We start from the raw sequence: 19,892 nt of genomic DNA, 5'->3' as shown, positions 1-19,892 counted from the left end.
TTTTAAAGAACAAATGCCATGCTCTTAACCAGCACATGCTCTAAAATCCAAAGCGTGATGTCTCAATAACAATTCTCATTCTCTTTCTCTTTACATAAGTACACTTCACTGAACTGTGCAAAAAGGTTTTGGATGCAACATATCAATGTCTTTCTTGGTTCTCAGGCTCACAGTGCATTTACAGCTTAAAATACAGCCTCAGCTGATCCCCTCTAAAGCCTGTACACCAGCCTGGTGAAGATTAAATGGGTATTCCAGCCTATTATAGCACTTAAAATGTTCTTTGATGTATTATGTTGTATACTGTAGTGCAGCATTGAGGACCTTGGCAGACCTTATTGGTTTTACAGAATTCGTGGCATGTGCTACCCGGGGCTCAAGGAGGACGCTGGAGGCAGGGTTCGGTGTCGTAGCAGCCATTTTCTTTAATCACACACCAAATGAACAGAACACAAAACAAAACCTACGCTAGCTAAACCTTAAGCTTGCTTGACTCTATTGGGACTTTTCCGTCCTTTTTACTCCAGCTTTTCAGCTCTTCCTCACGCTGCCAGCTAGATCAGCCTCAGTTGGCTCTCATTAAGGGCAGCGTTAGCACCTGAGACTAGAGGGAACGAGATCTCGCTGCTCGGCCTCGTCGTCACCGCCCCCAGCTGGCAGCTCTGCCACACGGGTCAAACGAGGCGGGACTCGCTCCCTGCCTTCGGTTCTCTTATTGCCGGCACCGTCGTCTCTCGGTGTTCGGGCTTTGCTCTCCGTCCCCCACCCACTCGCGGCCCCCCCCCCGTCGTCCTCGCCGGGTTCGTCGATATTCGGCCCAACATGTGTTTTTCATGTTTTCATCTACCTGTGTTCTCTCACTACAATACCCAGCAAGCCTTAGGCCAGTACGTCAAACGGCCATTAAAAACAAATCTTAACCATCCTGTCAGTGTTCAACAAATTCGGAGCGTTAATTATTGATCTAGAGGCTAATCAACATATCTGCGTCTAGTGGTGTGGTGCTAACCTGTCATCACACTTTTCTGTTGTGGAAGTAATAATTCAGTTGAAGAAGTAGCCCAAATATTCCCTCCAAAAACTGGAGTCTTTCAATTTACTTCCACCTACGAGTTACATCATCAGAAAATCTCACTTTAGAGACTACTGCGACTCCACTGAAAGAGGTGAGTGGACATGTTTTCAATGGATATAGTGAGGCTTGCATTTTACATTTCGGCCAGAGGGCCACTTTAACTGTGCAACAGAAGAATTATCTTCACTTGTTCAATGCAAATGGGTATATTAAAGATACATTTCACTTCATTCAGTTTTTTATTTAATGCAGTGCTCACGAGGACACAGACACCTGCTATATGCACTTTTCTCCCCCCCCCCCCCCTCTCTCTCTCTCTCTCTCTCTCTCTCTCTCTCATTAATGAATGCTGTGTCACTCTCTGTGTGCTGCAGTCTTTATGCTGATCACGGTCTCAGCTGTCTTCGGTCTTTGTGTGACACAGAACGTTCTGTCCGGCCACTTTAGGGCCTGCGGACCACCGGGGGAGCACGTGCTGGAGGAAGAAAGAGGAGGAAATGGCAAGAGAGAAAGAGAAAGAGAGTTACCTTGACACAGTGGAGTTGCTATAGTTTGCCTCTTATGCAACTAATTCAAGAATAAGAGCAGCTTACATAACAAACCAATGACTGAATGAATAAATAAATAAATTAACAAGGAATAAGCTCACATGAATGAAGCACTGGACAAACAACTAGCCAACCAACCAACAAACAAATAGATAGGTAGATAGATAACCAAATAACCAATAACCGAAACATTAACAGATCACCAGGAAACGATTTTCTCATTGGTGTCCTCAGATTTTCTGTAGATGTACTCAGTTTTTACCTCAGTGGTGAACTGCATCGTTTCCCCCTCAGTAAATGTGTTTTGCAAAGTTTGCAAATTTCAAATAATCTTCTTTAGAAACTTCAGACTATCAGATTAGATTAGGAAAAGATTCTTACTCTTAAACATCACATTTTCTAAAAACTTTCAAAGACACAATAAGGGGTGATGGAGAACTCCCTTTTAAGATCTATAGTAATGCTGCAGGAATATCACAGGAAACATGTAATTACACAGGTAATTAATATAATACAATTATTATTAATTACCATATGACACAGGTATGTAATAATCTATAACTACAATAATCTATAATAAAAGATGAAATAAAACATAAGTTAGTTGAGGTTACTTTAATGCAGACAGACTAGTAAAAACATGTTTAGTTGTGTATTTTAGTTTACTAAAATGTCATTTTTCTTTACATTTTGTGCACAGTTTCAATTTATTTGGTGAGTGTAAAATATTTGAGGAAAATAAATAAGAATAAAAAACATAAAATATGATATGCCATTACATTTGCACAGGCCACATTTGATGATTTATTGTCTTACCATTATGCTACATTCAACAAATATGCAGAAAACTACACTACAGAAATTTTACTGTAGTGAACAGAAACAGTTCTGCTTCTGTAAGGGTCTCTCTCTCTCTCTCTCTCTCTCTCTCTCTCTCTCTCTCTCTTTCCGCAGTGAAAGTGTTCCAATGTTCATTGTTTGTTACTTTCCTGTTTATTACTCTCATTTAAAAGTCAGTAAGTTTTATTTTAACTACAGGCTACAGAGTGTGTAATTACACAAATGACCCCCTTTGGCTAATCACATAAATTGCTGGAATTTTCTATGAGGCGAAGAAAACTGAGAACTGACGCACAAAGAGGCTGAGAGAGAGAGACAGAGAGAGAGCGAGAGAGAAAGAGCAAGAGAGAGAGAGAGAGAGAGAGAGAGAGAGAGAGAGAGAGAGAGAGAGAGATGTCTCTATAAGAGCAGGCTGTGTGTGGCTCCTCTCTGTAGCTCTGTTGTGTAGCGGGTGTGGGTGTGTGGTGATGAAACTGAAGCGGACTGTGGAGTTGGGGTTTGTTTCTCTGGGTGTCTGAACTACAGGGGTGAAAGGTAAGCTACAGCTGTACATTTCTGGAAAACCTGTAGTCAGTTAGCTGATGCTTTTTGTCCACAGGCTGGCTGGTCACCTAGCAGGCTGACTTTCACAACACAGATACTGAAGAGGTTTGCTTGCTGCTTGCAATGGAGACAAAATCCCTCATAAACACCTTCTGGGGCAAAATTATATATCTGTGAACATAAAGTTTGCCCACCTTTTACCCACTGAAACTGAGTATTAATGTTTCTGAAAGCCAAGCTCACAATTAAACACGTTTCGTCAGCTGCACAGCCGCACATCACCTGCAAAAGCACTGTTAATGCAGTGAAGTGGAAAAACAACTTAAGAGACAGCAGCTCAAAAAACTACCCACTTAAAGATGCTTCTACAAGGGTTCTGCAGTAAAGGCAATGGTTCTGTTTATAACCACGAGTTCTATATAGAACCGTTTCAAGTTTAAGTCTGCATGGTGTAATGGTTCTTCACATCAGTGGAGAATATGTTGCATATTGTGATATGTAGTGGTAATAATAATAAAAAAAATCAATAAAAATTAGAACACATTCTCCATCAGTCAGAAGAGCTATTTCACCATGCAAGTAGCCATTTAAACACTAAAAAGAGCCATTCTTCTTACTGAAAAACCCTGAATGAATGAAATACTAAAGCTCCAAAGTTAGATGTGTGACCAGTTGAAGGGCAGTCCAGGTCCTGAACCAATAAAACAGAAAAGTGAACTGAATCAAAAAGTAGATGACAGTAAAAAAAGGTTTCCTTAAAAATGTTAAAATACTTCAATGTACTGCTATGTGTTTATTGAGCACATAGAACTGAGTACATAGAACTAGTTTTTGCCCACCTTTGTGTTTTGTTAATACATCTAGTCACTTGTAGTCAAATAAGTCAAGTAAAAACAATGATTCCCATAAATGAATTAATCTGTTTTTCTTCCATTATAGTTAGCGGCACTTCTCATCATGAATGTAGTCCTGATGATCTCTCCATACAAGATTTAGTTGCAGATAAAGTAAAAATGTAGTAGATTATGTCAAATAAATAAAAGGCAGCCTACATGAAAAGATGCTTCACATAATCCATAGAAACCTTGAGACAGCATTTGTCTTGCATTACATTTAGTAGCACTCAACTATAGACGTTTCTGGAAAGGTCTGCTATTGGAGATGCTGGAGACAGCACTTTATTTCATGACTTAAATAACAAACTAATACTATTACTGCCCTATGCACAGTGCACAGTACAGGAAACAGTACAAGAAAAAAGAGATGTATTCAATTTACTTGATTCAAGCGTGTAAGTAAATTCTTACAGATAAAATATATTACAACTCAGTTTTGTCTTAGCTTACCTACTGTCTGTGATAATTGTGCTGATCTGTTTTATTTCTGTGGAAATGCTACACAACGTTGAATCATGTATGGTGAATGTATTATTTTTTCAGTTTGCAAACTTTGCTTTAAATCTGTAAATGAAATGTAGGAGTCACATGTTAGCGTTCGAGTAGTGTCATAAAAGAGAAAGCAAAAGTGTTATACACATACGTATGTGTGAGAAAAGGGCTCAGGAAGAAAATTTACTGTAATTCATTCCTAAACATTTGCTATAAACTGTACATAAATGTAGTCTGAAAAGGATCTGAACTTTTGTGAAGGCCTAAACATCTGTGTGTAGATGTTATTTCTCTGATACTCTGTAGACTTCTCCATTCAGGTTTGCAGATGGCAGGGCTTTGGGCCGGGCTAGCAGAGAGAGGGAGAGGGAGAGGAAGAGAGAGAGAGGGAGAGAGAGAGAGAGAGAGAGAGAGAGAGAGAGAGAGAGAGAGTTGATTGCGAGGGAATGAAGAGATGGTGCATTTGAGTCCAGCCAAGGGGGGATTATTATCCACTTTGGAATACTAATGAGGGTGTTTTTGTCACATCTCTCTCCCTCTCTCTCTCGCTCACTCTCTCTCTCTCGCTCACTCTCTCTCTCTCTCTCTCTCTCTCTCTCTTTCTCTCACTCTCTATTTCTCTCTCTCTCTCCCTCTCTCTCTCGCTCATTCTCTCTCTCTCGCTCACTCTCTCTCTCTCTCTCTCTCTCTCTCTCTCTCTCTTTCTCTTACTCTCTCTTTCTCTCTCTCTCTCGCTCTCGCTCTCTATCTCTCTTTCTCTCTCTCTCTCTTGCTCCTGTCTTTCTTTCTTTCTTTCTTTCTTTTGCTCTGACTCTTTTCCTCTCTCTGTTTCCTCTATCTTTGTCTCTCACTCACACACACTTTTGTTCCTGATCTTTTGTTCCTTTCATCTGTGTTGTCCACAATGCATTCCATTATACAAGAGATAGCTAGATGGATGTGGAGAGAGAGAGGGACAGAGAGAGGGCAGCTGAGAAAAGTATGAGCAAGAAAGGGACAGCAAAATACAAAGAAAAAATAACAATTTTCTCTTATTTGAATGTCATCACATATTACCATGTTAACTCCATAAACTGCAGGCTTCTTCTTCTTTTTTATTAAGTTATTAATTTTATGTATTGTACAGTAACTACTGATTCCATAATAATGCACCACCTTTCAAAAAGTTTAAAATCACTTTTTTCTGTAATATAAAACTAATTGTGTTGCAGGTGCATGTGTAAAGTGATATTATTAAAATACTATTACACTACAACTTTAGATAATTTGGTGGGAGCTGTAAAAAAGTGCTAGCTGTGCCCAGAATGATGAACTGAGCTGTAGAAGAGTTCATTAGGAGAAAGAATGAAGATTGAGGATGCCTCATATTTAATAGATTAGCTGACAAAAATTGTAAATAGATCATTGTATGATTTTTGAAATCATTATGATAATGCCTTTGTGTTCATATAAAATAATATTAAGTAGCACTGCTGATGTATTTGCATATTTAGTTTATTTTTATGGTTAAAAGAAGCAAAGACAGCCTCTGCTCAACTATTTTTAAAAATAACTTTTTCTGCAAATGTTGATACACATTGTGCAATAATTTGGCTGCCCTTCTGGTTGTAAAGTCTCAGAACTTGATTGAATTGTTAGGACTGGTTATTCATGTCAAGAATTGTCATTAGGAATTGTCAGTTGATGAGAACGCCAGAGTGTAGTTAATTCTCAGACTCTTGACTGAGACTGAGCTACCTTCGCTATAAGCAACTATCTCAAGATTTATTAAATTAAAAGCAAATGTACTAAAAAGTTATAAAAGACTTTGAGTTTGCATTTTCCACTGTGTAATTTAGATATGGCAAAATGCAATTTAGAAATGGTACTTAGGGGGAATTGTGGTCAGGTCAAGGCTGGATCTGGAAGAAGAAACTCTTAGACAGAGGTGTTCATATCCTGACTAGAAATACAAAGCAAAACATCTTTATGACTGCAAAGGACATTCAAAATGATTTAGCCAACACCATGCAGCACGACTTGCACAAACATGATCTGCATGAAAGAGTCACCTGAAGACTCACGTCACAAAAGTAATGACGTATGCAAAACAAAGTCTAGATAAGCCAGAGGTGTTTTGGAAACAAGTGCTATGAAATTATTTAGTAAAAATTTAACTGTTTGACCACAATCACCAAAGATATGTTTGGGAAGCGTTGCACAAGTAGATGGAAGAATAAATTCCAGTACATATAAAAAAAAATATAGCAAATGTGACACAGAAAAAATGTTGAAGCTGAAAAGAGGCTGGCTTCCACAGCAGGACAGTGATCCAAAACATACCTCAAAATCTACCATGAACTGCTTTTGGAACAAAACCTTGTATCTCCAAAATGGTTTTATAGGAGAAGGAAAAAACATACACTACTTTCAATGTAAGTCAATGGAACCAGACATTTTTCCAAGCCAATTTTGGCTGTTTATTTTGGTCTATCCTTCATGAGATTTACGCACAATAGAAAAGCCAACATGCATTTTCAAATTATGTCAAAAACTGAAAATCAGCAAAAATGGAGATGTGAGGTTTTGTTCCAACAGCAGTGATATGTAAACTGTAGTAGTGTGGATCTATATACGTATACTGACACCTGCAGTTTAAAAGTGATGCTGAAAGAGAAAGATAGAGAGAGGCAGAGAGAGAGAAAGAAGGAGAGTGTGGGCAGGGAGAGAGAAGCAACAGAAGCAAAAACAAATTACAGAAACAAAATTGCAGAAACAAATTAGGTCTGTGTTATTGTAATTATCCTAATTATAAACACTACAGCTTGCGTAACTGCTGGGACAGTCTGGCGGGTATGGGCAACTGCTTACTGTTTGTTTTAGTGCATTTTCAGGACACAGATGAGCTCACTATATAGTGGAGGAGTGGGGAGCAGATAGTGTGTGTTGAGCACAGTTTGATGATTTCCCCTTTCTAACACACCTAGCTTAAGTAACTGATAAGTTGAATCATGTATTGCAGAAGGAAAATCACCAGACTGTGTAGGACCAGAGCTAGACACCCTGATGTAGGAAAATCATCCATCCATCCATCCATTTTCCAAGCCGCTTCTCCGTCAGGGTCACGGGGGGGTGCTGGAGCCTATCCCAGCAGTCTTCGGGCGAAAGGCACGATACACCCTGGACAGGTCGCCAGTCCATCACAGGGCAGACACACAGACAGTCACTCACACACTCACACCTAGGGGCAATTTAGCATGTCTAATTGGCCTGACTGCATGTCTTTGGACTGTGGGAGGAAACCGGAGAACCCGGAGGAAACCCACGCAGACACGGGGAGAACATGCAAACTCCACACAGAGAGGACCCTGGTCACCCGGCCGGGGAATCGAACCCAGGCCCTCCTCGCTGTGAGGCGACAGCGCTACCCACCACGCCACCGTGCCGCCCTGTAGGAAAATCAGATATTATAAAATGCTTTCTTTACTAAAGCTCCATGTCTCATTTAAAATGACAGAGTAAAACAATGTATTTAGTGATGGGTCCAAAGGCAGGTCCAGTGACATGTCCTGTGATGGTTTCAGTGGTAGGTCAGTAGCAAGTCCAGTGGTGGGTCAAATGGCAAGTCTAGTGGCAAAGCCTCTTGGAGGTCCAGTGGCAGATAGAGTGATGGTCTAATTGCAGGGTTCAGTATAGTAGAGGTCTTTTTTTCAGTCCCACTCCCACTCATGCAGTGTCATCAACATGAATTGACAGTCAATATTTGACATAGCCTGTTTACAAATACATTATTTTCTGCTGAAATAACATGGTACACATGGTCATCAGGCTCACTTTGTGTAACTTCACCAAACGCTATTTAATCCTAGTAATCACAAAGCAAAAATTAAATAACAGAATGTTTTTCTGGGCAGCTGTGGCTGTTGGACTGAAGGCTCCACTAGGCTCTGTAAACTACTAGAATTTGTGTGTTGTTCACATGATTGGTTATTTTGCAACTCTTTAAAACGACTTCATTCATTTTAATCGTTTTACTGTTATCATTTCATATTGTAAATCGTTAAACTTTTTCTTAGGTTTTTCAATAATTTGCGGAATTTCTCTTTGTGCATGCTTCGTCCTGCTCCTGCCTGCAGTGGGCTGCTTACCTGCCTGCTCCTGCACAGTGGTAAGCCCAGTGATTGATACAGTAGTACATTGGTACAGTGGCAGTTCCAGTGGTAGGTCAGTGCTGGATCCATTATTAGTAGTAGTGACAGATCCAGTGATGAGTTTAGTGATGTGTCCAGTTTCAGGTCGAGTGACTAGTACAGTGGTATGGTCCAGTGACCAGTTCAGTAGCCGGTCTAGTGATGAGTAGAGTCCAATGGTAGGTCAGTGGTGGATCTAGTGAAGGGTCACATGACATGTCCAGTGACTATTTCAGCAACAGGTCCAGGGATGACCACCACTGAAAGTAGCCGGTGAAGTGGCTAGTCTTTTGTTTAGTTACTTCATTAGTCAATTAATTTTTTCTGAAAGTCTCATGTAAGATGCATTTCCCAACAGCACTAGTTTTAGTGTGATTTTCTCTCAACGTCTGTGGATTGATAACAAAAATATGGTAAAGCAACCATTTTCTATGAAGAGAACTGATTAAAAATAACAAGAAATTAACATTAACCAAAAATGGTGTGTGTGTGTGTGTGTGTGTGTGTGTGTGTGTTTGTGTGTGTGCGCATGAACCTCTTGCATCCATTCCTCTAGAAACACATGACTAGCCCATTCAAACAAACAGTAGAAAGCAATGAAGAAGAGCAGCTGAGAGAAAGAGAGGTCCTTGTGTGGCTTAGCCATAGAAGGATGATCACACCCAGAGACAAACAAAATGAGGGGAGAGAGAGGGAGAGAGAAGGAGATGACCAGATGGATAGCCTGGGAACTTGGAGAAAGTGACTTTTCTCATTCACTTAATCCCTCAATCTTATCCATTCATTCTTTTCATCAACAAATGCTTCCTTTGTGTGTTTAAGGCAGCTCTCGAGTAAAGCAATACTGTGTCCCTCTTTTTTCATTAGATGCTTTGGCAGGTGCTTTTCCCTCTTGTGGTCAGGCTGAGGACTACAGTAGAGAGGTCAACCCAGAGTGCTTAAAGGTTCCCAAAGAAGTTCAATGAGGTCAACAGTCAGATACTGTATTTCTGTCTGTCTGTTGACCAAAGAATTTCATAATTACAGTTCAAAAATTTGAAATTATGCTATATATAAATATGATTTTAACATACTGGTCCTGTGCAACTTTGTAGGCTCCTAATGATTCGTAGGATCCTGAAAAAGAAATTGATGGCTATAAAAGCTATATAGCATCAATAATAGTTTATTTAATAAACTTAATATCCAGATTGCCTCATATTTGAAAAGTGGCGATGAATTCTCTCAGCAGATTACTTGATCAAAAATACTGCAAATTGATAAATACCATATATCATTTGTCATTTAATAACTTATTACTGTTCCCAAAATATTGTCGTTGTTATGGTGTCTAGTTTATATATGCATTGTTTAAGGCTTGAATTAATCCAAATTGTAACTAATTTGTAGTACAATTTATCCTCAACTTAGAGCCAAGCCAGCAATAAAATAGCTAATATGATGTATTTTTGGTGTTATTTGCAGATGACATCATCTATGCCCACCTCTCCGCATGGCTCTACACACCAGAAGGTTTGCCACTGTCAGACGCAGACAGATGCCCTGAAGCCACTGCTGAGCGGGACAGGGCCCGGGAGTCAGACGCACCGCCGCCGCCGCCGTGTCCTGTCCAAAGACGGGCGGAGCAATGTACGCATTGAGCATGTGAGTGGGCGGGGAGCTTTATATCTGCGCGACCCGTGGACCACCTTCGTGGACATGCAGTGGCGATATAAGCTAGTACTGTTCAGTGCCACTTTTGTTGGGACGTGGTTCACCTTTGGACTGCTGTGGTATCTGCTGGCCCTGGTGCACGGAGACTTACTGGGTAAGCAACCTCACCTAGTAGGCCACTGTATCAACTGGACAGGCCAAAACATGAAGTAAAAAGCAGGAAATGGTCAGTCATTTTCCTCTAGCACAGTTCCTGCCCTACACATTTTATTAAGACTCTCAACAGTGCTGGTTGTAGACTACAGGTAATGAAAAAAGAGAAAACTCTGAATATCATAAATGTATGTTTGCGGTTATTACCTGTAATATTGCTACATAATACACACACACACACACACACACACACACACACATATATATATATATATATATATGTATACATATATACATATCTTTACAATTAGGTTGTGCAAAACAGCAAAAATGGTTAAAATACCTATCCATATCCATAAGTTAATCTCATGGGACTTTTTTTTGCCGTCTCACTGCTTCAGCTCATAAATTATTGGCGCATGCAGCTCTTTTCATTTGAGTGTGCTTAATTTATTGTTTTGCAGCTTGTTAATGTGGCTATGTCTGCACCAACATACCATGATCTGTAACTTTTGCACTCAAGATGCCCTCGGTAATTACCTATTTTGCCTATAGCTGTCACCTTTAATTATATTGTTAAGTGAGATGTTTACAGATTATTTTGACTTACACAGGCTTGATTTTTTGTGTGTTATTTGTGAAATACCCCCTATGTATACTTACACTAAAATGTGCAGAGGTTCAGGAACCACTGCCCTAGCAGATTGATTGCAGAGATGTGGCAAGGAGACTATTGCATTCTTTTCTTTCAAATAAGAGTATGGACAATCTAAGCTGCAGTGCATCCAACAACCAAATCCAGATGATATTCTGGCTGGATCATCAATACTACTGGGTACGAAAAGGAAGATAGAAAAAGGAGAAAATGGCATGAAAAGAGGGCTGTAGGGACACAGTAAAAGGAGAAAGGGAAATGTGGTGGAGTGAGGGAGAGGACAAATTACAGATGGATAAAACTAGGTGATGTTAACAGTTGTTCTTTGTGCATTCTGTGAAATGAAATACTCAGAGCTCAAGCCAATCTAACCAGCAGAGGTAACCAGAGCAGAAAAAGAACTTGTGACATATTAAGCAAATTGTGTGTTTTTGTCTCCTCCCCTCCAGAGTTTGAGCCTCCAGCCAACCACACACTTTGTGTGATGCAGATGCAGACTCTGACAGGAGCGTTCCTCTTCTCCTTGGAGACACAGACCACCATTGGCTACGGCTTCCGCTGCATCACTGAAGAGTGCCCTTCTGCTATCGTCCTGCTTATCATTCAGCTCCTTATCACCACTGCCATGGAGATCTTCATCACCGGAACCTTCCTTGCAAAGGTGCACCATTTGGACACCTTTTGCTCAGACTGAAAAACAAACTATGTCAAGTGCTTTTTTTGGTGGGGTGGGGTGGTTTCGGGGGTGGCTTTGCACAGAATTTCTTTTTGGGAGGGGCCTGGTTAGAGGCTGAGGGGTCCAGTCAGTAATCATCTTGAGATTTCGCTATAGTGAGGATGACCATCACCAGTTAGCCTACTGCGCTGTAGCACATTACCCATCTGATAACATTACCATATGCAAAAACAAACATTTTTGAATTTTTATCACAACACATACAACTGACGTGAACCAAGCTGAAGTTGGCTTTTTATTCGAAATACTCTAATTTTTCGAATTCGAATATTTGAATTTTTCCACCTAAAATCATGTGTCATTTAGCATTTTATTACATATGGTGAATCCTTTTCTCACTGTCTTTCTCTCTGTCTGTTCCCCCTTTTCTCCCAATTTCTCTCCCTGCCCTGGTTCAGGTGGCTCGGCCAAAGAAACGTGGTGAGACAGTCCGCTTTAGCCAGCATGCAGTGGTAGCCTATCATGACGGCAAGCCATGTCTCATGATCAGGGTTGCCAATATGCGCAAAAGCCTCTTACTGGGCTGCCAGGTAAATGGAGGCAGAACCTGTAACTGTAGCAATAGACTACCATCCTGTTCCAGAATTTTACTGTTATTAGTTTCACATTTTTTGTCCATTGTCACCTGATACAGTTTGGATAGTAGCCATCAATCCTCTGGGCTGTGGGTGGCTTAGAATAAAGAACTACTGACTAATACAGTATAATGTTTACATACTGCTGAATGTATATTATGAACACAAACGTAACTGAAAAGGCACTTTGCAGGTGACAGGGAAGCTGCTGCAGCCATGCGTGTCTAAAGAGGGTGAGACGGTGCGTCTGGACCAGAGGAACGTCACCTTCAGTGTGGATACAGCCAGCGAGAGTCCCTTTCTCATCCTCCCCCTCACCTTCTACCACACCATTGACAATGACAGCCCACTTAGAGCATGGGCAGCCAAGGGTACATTTGACATGTGTGTGTGCATGTATGAATGAAAAATATAGGATCTACAAGTATGCCAAGATTGCACTAGTAGTAGTAATTAAATCATTAGGACAATTCTCACCCCACCACCATCAGAGAGATCCATGTTTGATTGTTAAACACAATACTCAGAAGCTTACTTCACATGTTACTGGATAACATTAGTTACTATAACTGACAGCATCTCATGGACGAAGCTGAAGTTGGCTTCTTATTCTTATATCTTGTTAGAATTTTCCACCTTATATTGATGCAACAGCTACTTTCTGGCACCTTAAACACAAATTATGCTGTGTTTACATGTTAAAAAGGGGTCTTTACATGAAAAAAGCATCTTTACGTGCCTTTTCTGTAACCAGTATGGGCGTGCAGCCATATCGTAAAAGCTGTCTCATGATGGGTAGTGAATTCTTAAGGTGGGAAAAGGGCATGAGAATGCAAGGTGTTAGGATTTGGCTATGGCACTATCAGTGTCACTCAAAAATTTGGGAATTGTAGAACTTAAGAAGGTTGGAAGTCAACCACAGTTTCAGATTATGGACACATAGAACTAACAAAAAAGGAGTGAGATAAATCTGAGTGCCATCTTCATAGAAGTAGAAGTTAAAACTGTGTCACTGAATGATCTGACCAAGAAGTAGCATATACAGTATATGATGAAAAGGAGGGCACCAGTTAAACATCCTTTAGAGGCAACTTGTGTAATTATGAAATTATGATTATGAAAATGTAATTATGGGATCTGACAAACTGTATCAGATGCTACCCTGAGATCTAATAGTATAAGAATGTTGAGGGCACCAAATTGACTGAAACTGTCTAGTCCGAATCTAGTCTTGTCTGAACTTTCTCTTTCTCTCTCTGTCTCAGGTGGGGGGTGGACAGACCCAGAGCTGGCAGATTTTGAGCTGCTGGTGATGATGAGCTCTACGGTGGAACCCACCTCTGCCACTTGCCAGGTGCGCACATCCTACCTGCCTGATGAGATCCTCTGGGGCTACGAGTTCCCGCCCATCGTCTCTCTGTCTCCAATGGGCAAATACGTAGCGGACCTCGCCTACTTTGACAAGGTTATCAAGGCCAAGACCCCACCCCTTTTCAAAGAGTCACCGCCTTCCACCCATCAAAGTTACAATTGTAGCAGTGGAGTTGAAGGAGGGGACCCAGAGAAGATGCAGTTAGAGCAAAGTTACAGAGAAAGAGGGGAAGAGCGAGGGAGAGTGAGAGACAGTAGCCCCTTTAGTGTTAGAATCAGTAATGTGTAAAAACACATTTACATGCACAGTATGTTCCACACTGAATGGACTGCATGGAACTGTACTGATTACAGGGTCAGAATGAAGAATGCACTTTAGTTCTAATGTCAGTGACACTACTGTTATAAAGAAGCTGCACTTTAGAGTCTCCTAAAAAAGCAACACTGGAAAAATCCTTGTTATAAACTGGAGCTTGTTTGACACTTTAATATTCAGTACCTCCCTCCTCTTTCTGCTAAAATCACTGGGACTACATAGACATTAGAATGATAATATTTTAATTTGAACACATTCATTGTAATTAAACGGTTTTAACCTAATTGCCATTAAAATGGCAATAATGAAACATCAGCTCCATCTAGTGGTCGTACTGTTTTGCACTGGAACCCTAGTAATGCAGTCTAGCTGCTTTTCACTAGAGCCTTTTATGATCTTCCTAAAATGCCTGGACGTTGAATATAAACATTTAGCTGTTAAGGATGTAGACAATGATAATAATGAAGATGGGAGTGAAGAAAAAGATGACAGTGTAATGACTGTGTTGATATTGAAATACATGTTAGTTCTGATGAGGACTGAAAGTGTGTTTACAATTGGACAGAATGTTCCTGTATGTTTCATTATGAAGCTGCTTAGCTATTTCTGATGATCACATTATTTTTTATGATTTGTGACAATTTGACACTGTTAACGAATTGCCTTTTTTACTTATTGCCTCACCAGATATTATTACAGCACTTAAGATTCAGAGTAACTCTGAACAATAGATTTTATTTCTTTCTGTCTATGCCACCACTATGTTAGTGTTACTGCCATGCTTTGAATGGTCCACAACCCAAATAATATCTGGTCAGCAGTGGTCCCCTTACATTAATGGATGGGGTAAAAGGGATGCAGTAACAGGGCTACAAGCAATGTAAGCAATGTAAAACTACACAGTGTACCTATATAGTAGGTGTTTCTGGTAAAATGGCCAGTGAATGTGGGTAAAATGTAGGTGTTTCTAATAAACTGGCCACTATTAAACATACTGTAATATGTTTACTTCTTCCTGCTCTGCTCTTGAAGGATACTCTCTTCATACTACTCTAGTCTGATTAGCAGTGCTGCCCTGTTTAAATCTGCAAACTAAACAAAATATGTTCCTTAGCCATGAAATGTGATTTTAATCAAAACAATACTTTTAATCAAAAAAGTACTAATTATTGATTTTTCAGGAAAAGAGCAGAAAACTAAATAGAAAAATACACAGAAACCTGTATTTTTCCAGTGTCCACTCTATGCCTTTATTACAACTTCCATTCTTTTTAAGAGACCTGCTTTCAGTTTTTCAAAGAAATCTGCAGGGATATTTTTCCACACCTCCAAAGTTCAATCTTTGAAGTTGGTTGCACTTTCTGCTTCTTGTGATCCAAGTAATCCCAAACACATTCAGTGATGTTGAGGTCTGGACTCTGGGGTGGTCAGTATATTGCTCTGAGAACACCAACAACTTCTTTGTTTGATTTGCAAGTTTGCTTCAATTTGTCTGTTTCCTTTATTCAGTAAGGGGTTCTTGACAGCTGCACATCCTACACATCAAACTCATAGTGTTGAGTGTCTCACAGTGAAAGGATGGACAGAAACATCTGTGCAATTTTTCAGAGCTGAAGCAAGAGTGAAGCTTGATTTTCTCCTCTCTCTCAAAGATGAAAGCCTTATTGCTGTTTATCTGATAGCAACAGTTTTAGTGTCTTCCAGGTTTTGGACGGTTGTTAGAAGTTCCATTTTCTGTGTATGTTTTAGTCATTTTTGAACTGCAGTTTTGAAAATGTCTGTTTTTTCACTAATTTAACTTTCCCCTTTTTATACAAGTTTATCTTTTTGGTAAGCTCAGAGATATCTCTTGATAAAGTAATAACTTAATGGCCATTTTGACAGGAAATGATGTAATTGAAAGGTGGTCTCTGACTTTTGCACAGTACTCAAAGTTCACATGTACCTGAGCCAAACAGAAGCACTATGCAACATTTAATGCTCTCAAAAGTGGTAGCTGTGAATTGCGTGCCACTCTGATCCAAGAATCGCAGTTGAAGATGTTGATCAAACTTTGATAAGAAACTACTTCCATGGCAATGAGTCATTTGGAAACTGTGCCAGCAAAAAATATCCCAACTCTTATCAAAATACAAATGTAAGCACTGGGAGATTTCTGTGCTTCACTGTAATCTAGACTGGAAGTGCATTGTCGGGTCAGGAGAGACCAAAACGTGTTTGGTGTAAAAGAAAACACATGGGTGGTCAGAACATAATGGTTGAAATGAAGTGGTGGATATGTTTCAGGGCCATTTTGCTTCCATTTGAACCTGCCATGCACTCAAAGTTTCAGCAGATTCGGTCCTCTTACTGGGTACTGGATCTTCAGCAGGTCATTGCTTTCTTTGAAGTCAACACAGTGACCTATTATGAAGCTTTTTCAATGGCCATCCTGGTCCCCTGATCTGAAACCTGTTGGAAAAACATAAGCTGAGTCTAATTTGAGGAAAGATCTCAAAACTCAAACATTTCTGTGCTTTCCCACAAACAGCATTCTGTGATTCATTTGTTCACTTTTAGGACTGCTATCATCTGAATATTGCTGCTGTCAGGACAAAAAATTAGAATTCCATTTTTTGTTGTGTTGTTTTTCAGTTTTTCACATTAACTTTACATCGTGTGTAAATTTCATGATAAGTGGACCAAAAGAAATAGCCCAAAATTGCTTGGGAGTTTTTTTTGTGAGTTTGTGAGTTTGATTGCATTGACTTATATTGAATGAAAGTATATTTTTTCCTTCTGTGAAGTTACTGTTTTTCAGATATGAGGTTTTGTTCCGACAGCAGTGATATAACTATTCCAGTTGTTCTGAATCACCTGTGTAGTTCACAAAAGTGTATTGCTGGGAGAGCAGGTAAGACCAGAAATACTTTTATGTAGAACAAATTAACACATACACATGCCTAAGAGGAACAATCCCACAAGCATAAGTCCAGGCTTGTAGTGTTTCCTAATTTACATAATATCTAGAGTTAAGGAGAAAACTCCTGTTATTCCTTGTCATTTATTTCACTTGCAAAGCTGGCAAATTTGAATGCTCTTAGAAAAAGTGGAAAAACATGTTCCTAGAAACAGGTTGTGATTTCAACTGTCAGTGGAGGTTTGTGCACAAACTACACAGTGATGCAGCAGCACTAACTGTTAATAACTGTTAATAACTGTTACTGTTAGTGTAATAGCTTTTAATCATTTTAACGGTAATCATTCAGGTCTCAGAGTAAAGCCATTTACAGGGGTGGCAAAAACTTGAATGACTGGTCTTATTGTAAAAGCTTAAAACACTACTTAGTAACATATGCGACACTATAAATGTACCTAACTGTACTCAGGTATTCAGTTTCAGTACTCAAGTACAAATCTCCCAATTTTATACTTAAGTAATGCATACTATAAGATTTGTGCCTTACTCTGGTATTATTGAAACTGAATACTTTACTTTTACAGTCACAGTTCCAAGAGAAAAAAAGTTTTCATTTAGTCCTTTAAAATACTCCATACAAATAACTTTTTGAATTTTTTCCAAACATTTGACCTGCTGATTGAGTTCCCATGAACATCTACCAAATGCAGGTTCAACTTTCTGAATCAGCTCTAGACCTTTTATCTGCTTAATTTGTCATGAAACAACAAGGGAGCAGGCCACACCTGACCATGAAATTGCTTATCAGTCAAGTGTTTACTTTTGAGCTTGTGAAAATGGAGAGACTATGTAAAAAAAGGCTCATTTGTGAGTAAAGATGACATGGATCATAAAATAGATAAACATCATAACATGATAAACTACAGGTCATAAACAAAGATGTGAGGCTTTGGTAAAAATGTAAATATTTAACTCATTCTTATCAATATGAATAAAAATGAGTGGAAATTTCAAACCATATGATTAAAAAGGGAGTTTCTATCACTTACTGTGAATCAAAATATATTTAGTGTTTTGGACACATGAGACTACTAATTTTTAACACAAGGAAATCGAAGCATGGAGATGATATATAATCCACAAATGTCTGCCTAAGGTTAGATGTTCATCATCAAGTACAACTATACAGCATTGCACTTGACTTGACCACAAGCCCAAGTTGTATGGCACTTTCCCTACCTATCTAAATATATTTGCTAGACATGAATAGGTTGAAGGCCAGTGCTGAGAGGATGAGGTTGAAAAAAAGGCTCTTTCTTTTGTAACACCCCAACTTTTAACAGCTATCTGCATGACTGTGAAATATCACAGAAAGGATGGATGGGAAGAAAAAGAGAGGCTACAATAATGAGAGTATTTCTATTACAAGGAAACAACATGTTTATTATATGACCGTTATTCCGATGTAATCATTTCCCTTACCAGCTTGAAGACTCATGCATAATAGTACATTAACAAAATATTCCATTTGCAATTGTATGTGTTACATAGAGAAAAATAGGAAAGTGGCATTGTTTAAACCCCTTTTCACTGTAGATATTAAATGTTTTGGAGGAGGTCCCTTGGTTGAACTATACATTTTTTTTTTCTACAATAACATTGATGGAATATATCAGTAAAAAAACTAAAACAAAACAACCTCCAAAATGGCAACTTCACAGAAGAAGGCAAAAATATTCTTAACTTGCCCTGCGATAGACTGGCGACCTGTCCAGGGTATATCCTGCCTTCTGCCCGATGACCGCTGGGATAGGCTCCAGCACTGCCCCTGCCACCCTGAGGGAGAAACGGCTTAGAAAATGGATGGATGGATGGAAGTTATTGTAAAGAGGTTTTGTTCCAAGTAATTTTGGGTCATTTCTGTTGGTCCATTAATCGTGACATTTTCACAAAACTACTGCTGAGTGGAAAGTAGAAATGTAGAAAAGTAAAAATGGAGATGCATGCTTTTTGTTTTTCACTGAACAGCCACAATATTTTGATAAAACTGTGCATGATTTCCAAAATGGGAACTAGACTTTCATCTTCATAAGTGAGCCAAAAAGTGTTTAGTTCTGTTTCAATGACACTTTTTATTATTGTGGCAGTCATACAGGATTGTTCTGCTGTCTGTTTTACCTTGGCACAGCTGTCTATGTGGAGAAGTGTGGATTATTTTCACAGTAGGGGGTTCTCACCCCCCCCCCCCCCCCCCCCCCCCCTCCCTTCAACTCTCATTCCTAGCAGCTAACACAGAGTCACTACATTTCACTTTCATTTTCATGTAGAGAGTGTTCCAGTTATTTACAGTTGGAATGAATTGAGTGTGCAAACTCAAAATAAATTGCAAGGTGTTGTTGATAAAGTTTCAAATAACTTTTCCATCAGTTGACTCTGTTTATTCATTGTCAACAAAACAATTTCCAAAAAATTTTCAAAAAGTCAACAATTTCCTCTCATCCAGTGAGCCATCTGTTCCACCTATGACCTTCTGATACAGATCACTATAAACTAAATAAACTTTATTGATATTTCTTTCCTGTTGCAATAAGGTTTTAAACTCTTGAGTTGTGTATAACACTGTAGTGGGTCTATAAGATTTCCTGCCTTTGTAAGATCGCATTGATGAAATTACTGTCTATTGTTTCACGATTCTCTTGTTGTGTATTGTATTGTATATTGTTTTCGGCATGCATATGTTACATATGTTTATGTGAATTGTACTATTATAGGGTTGACATACATCTTAATTCACTGGAAAATGAAAAATCATTTTATTTGATACTATTTATTAAAAATATCCTGGTTAATTTCCTTTCTTTTGACAGAATGGTCTCTAGGGGGCCTGCAGAAAATGGCACCTATTCCCTTAGTCTTAGTACATGTAAATGTGATATTGTGATGGCAGAAAACTGTAGTGCTCAACAACATA

The 19,892-nt window shown here is 39.2% G+C and overlaps 1 protein-coding gene across 2 annotated transcripts; it reads left to right on the top strand.

The window, feature by feature from the left end:
• Positions 1–2,859: 2,859 nt before the first annotated feature.
• Positions 2,860–15,012, top strand: LOC108427135 (potassium inwardly rectifying channel subfamily J member 10). Of its 2 annotated transcripts, XM_037547676.1 has the most exons (7): positions 2,911–2,997; positions 8,510–8,541; positions 10,028–10,370; positions 11,474–11,685; positions 12,159–12,290; positions 12,529–12,706; positions 13,601–15,012. In XM_037547676.1, exons 3-7 carry the CDS (start codon positions 10,028–10,030, stop codon positions 13,993–13,995), a joined length of 1,260 nt encoding a protein of 419 aa, XP_037403573.1. In that variant the 5' UTR covers positions 2,911–2,997; positions 8,510–8,541; the 3' UTR covers positions 13,996–15,012. The 2 variants fall into 2 exon arrangements, with proteins under 2 accessions (XP_017552573.1, XP_037403573.1); XM_017697084.2 differs by lacking the exon at positions 8,510–8,541 and having other exon boundaries at positions 2,860–2,997.
• Positions 15,013–19,892: the final 4,880 nt, after the last annotated feature.

Source organism: Pygocentrus nattereri, chromosome 19, assembly GCF_015220715.1.
Source record: "Pygocentrus nattereri isolate fPygNat1 chromosome 19, fPygNat1.pri, whole genome shotgun sequence".
Classification (NCBI taxonomy): domain Eukaryota; kingdom Metazoa; phylum Chordata; class Actinopteri; order Characiformes; family Serrasalmidae; genus Pygocentrus; species Pygocentrus nattereri.
Note: the sequence above shows the minus strand (reverse complement) of the source record. Positions and strands in the feature narration are given on the sequence as shown.

What these genes read in the sequence shown, in the direction of transcription:
- LOC108427135 (XM_017697084.2), top strand. Translation starts at nt 10,028, where the DNA reads ATGACATCATCTATGCCCACCTCTCCGCATGGCTCTACACACCAGAAG. An exon ending in GGTGCACGGAGACTTACTGG is followed by an intron (nt 10,371 to 11,473) that starts GTAAGCAACCTC and finishes CCTCCCCTCCAG; the next exon opens with AGTTTGAGCCTCCAGCCAAC. An exon ending in TAGAGCATGGGCAGCCAAGG is followed by an intron (nt 12,707 to 13,600) that starts GTACATTTGACA and finishes TCTCTGTCTCAG; the next exon opens with GTGGGGGGTGGACAGACCCA.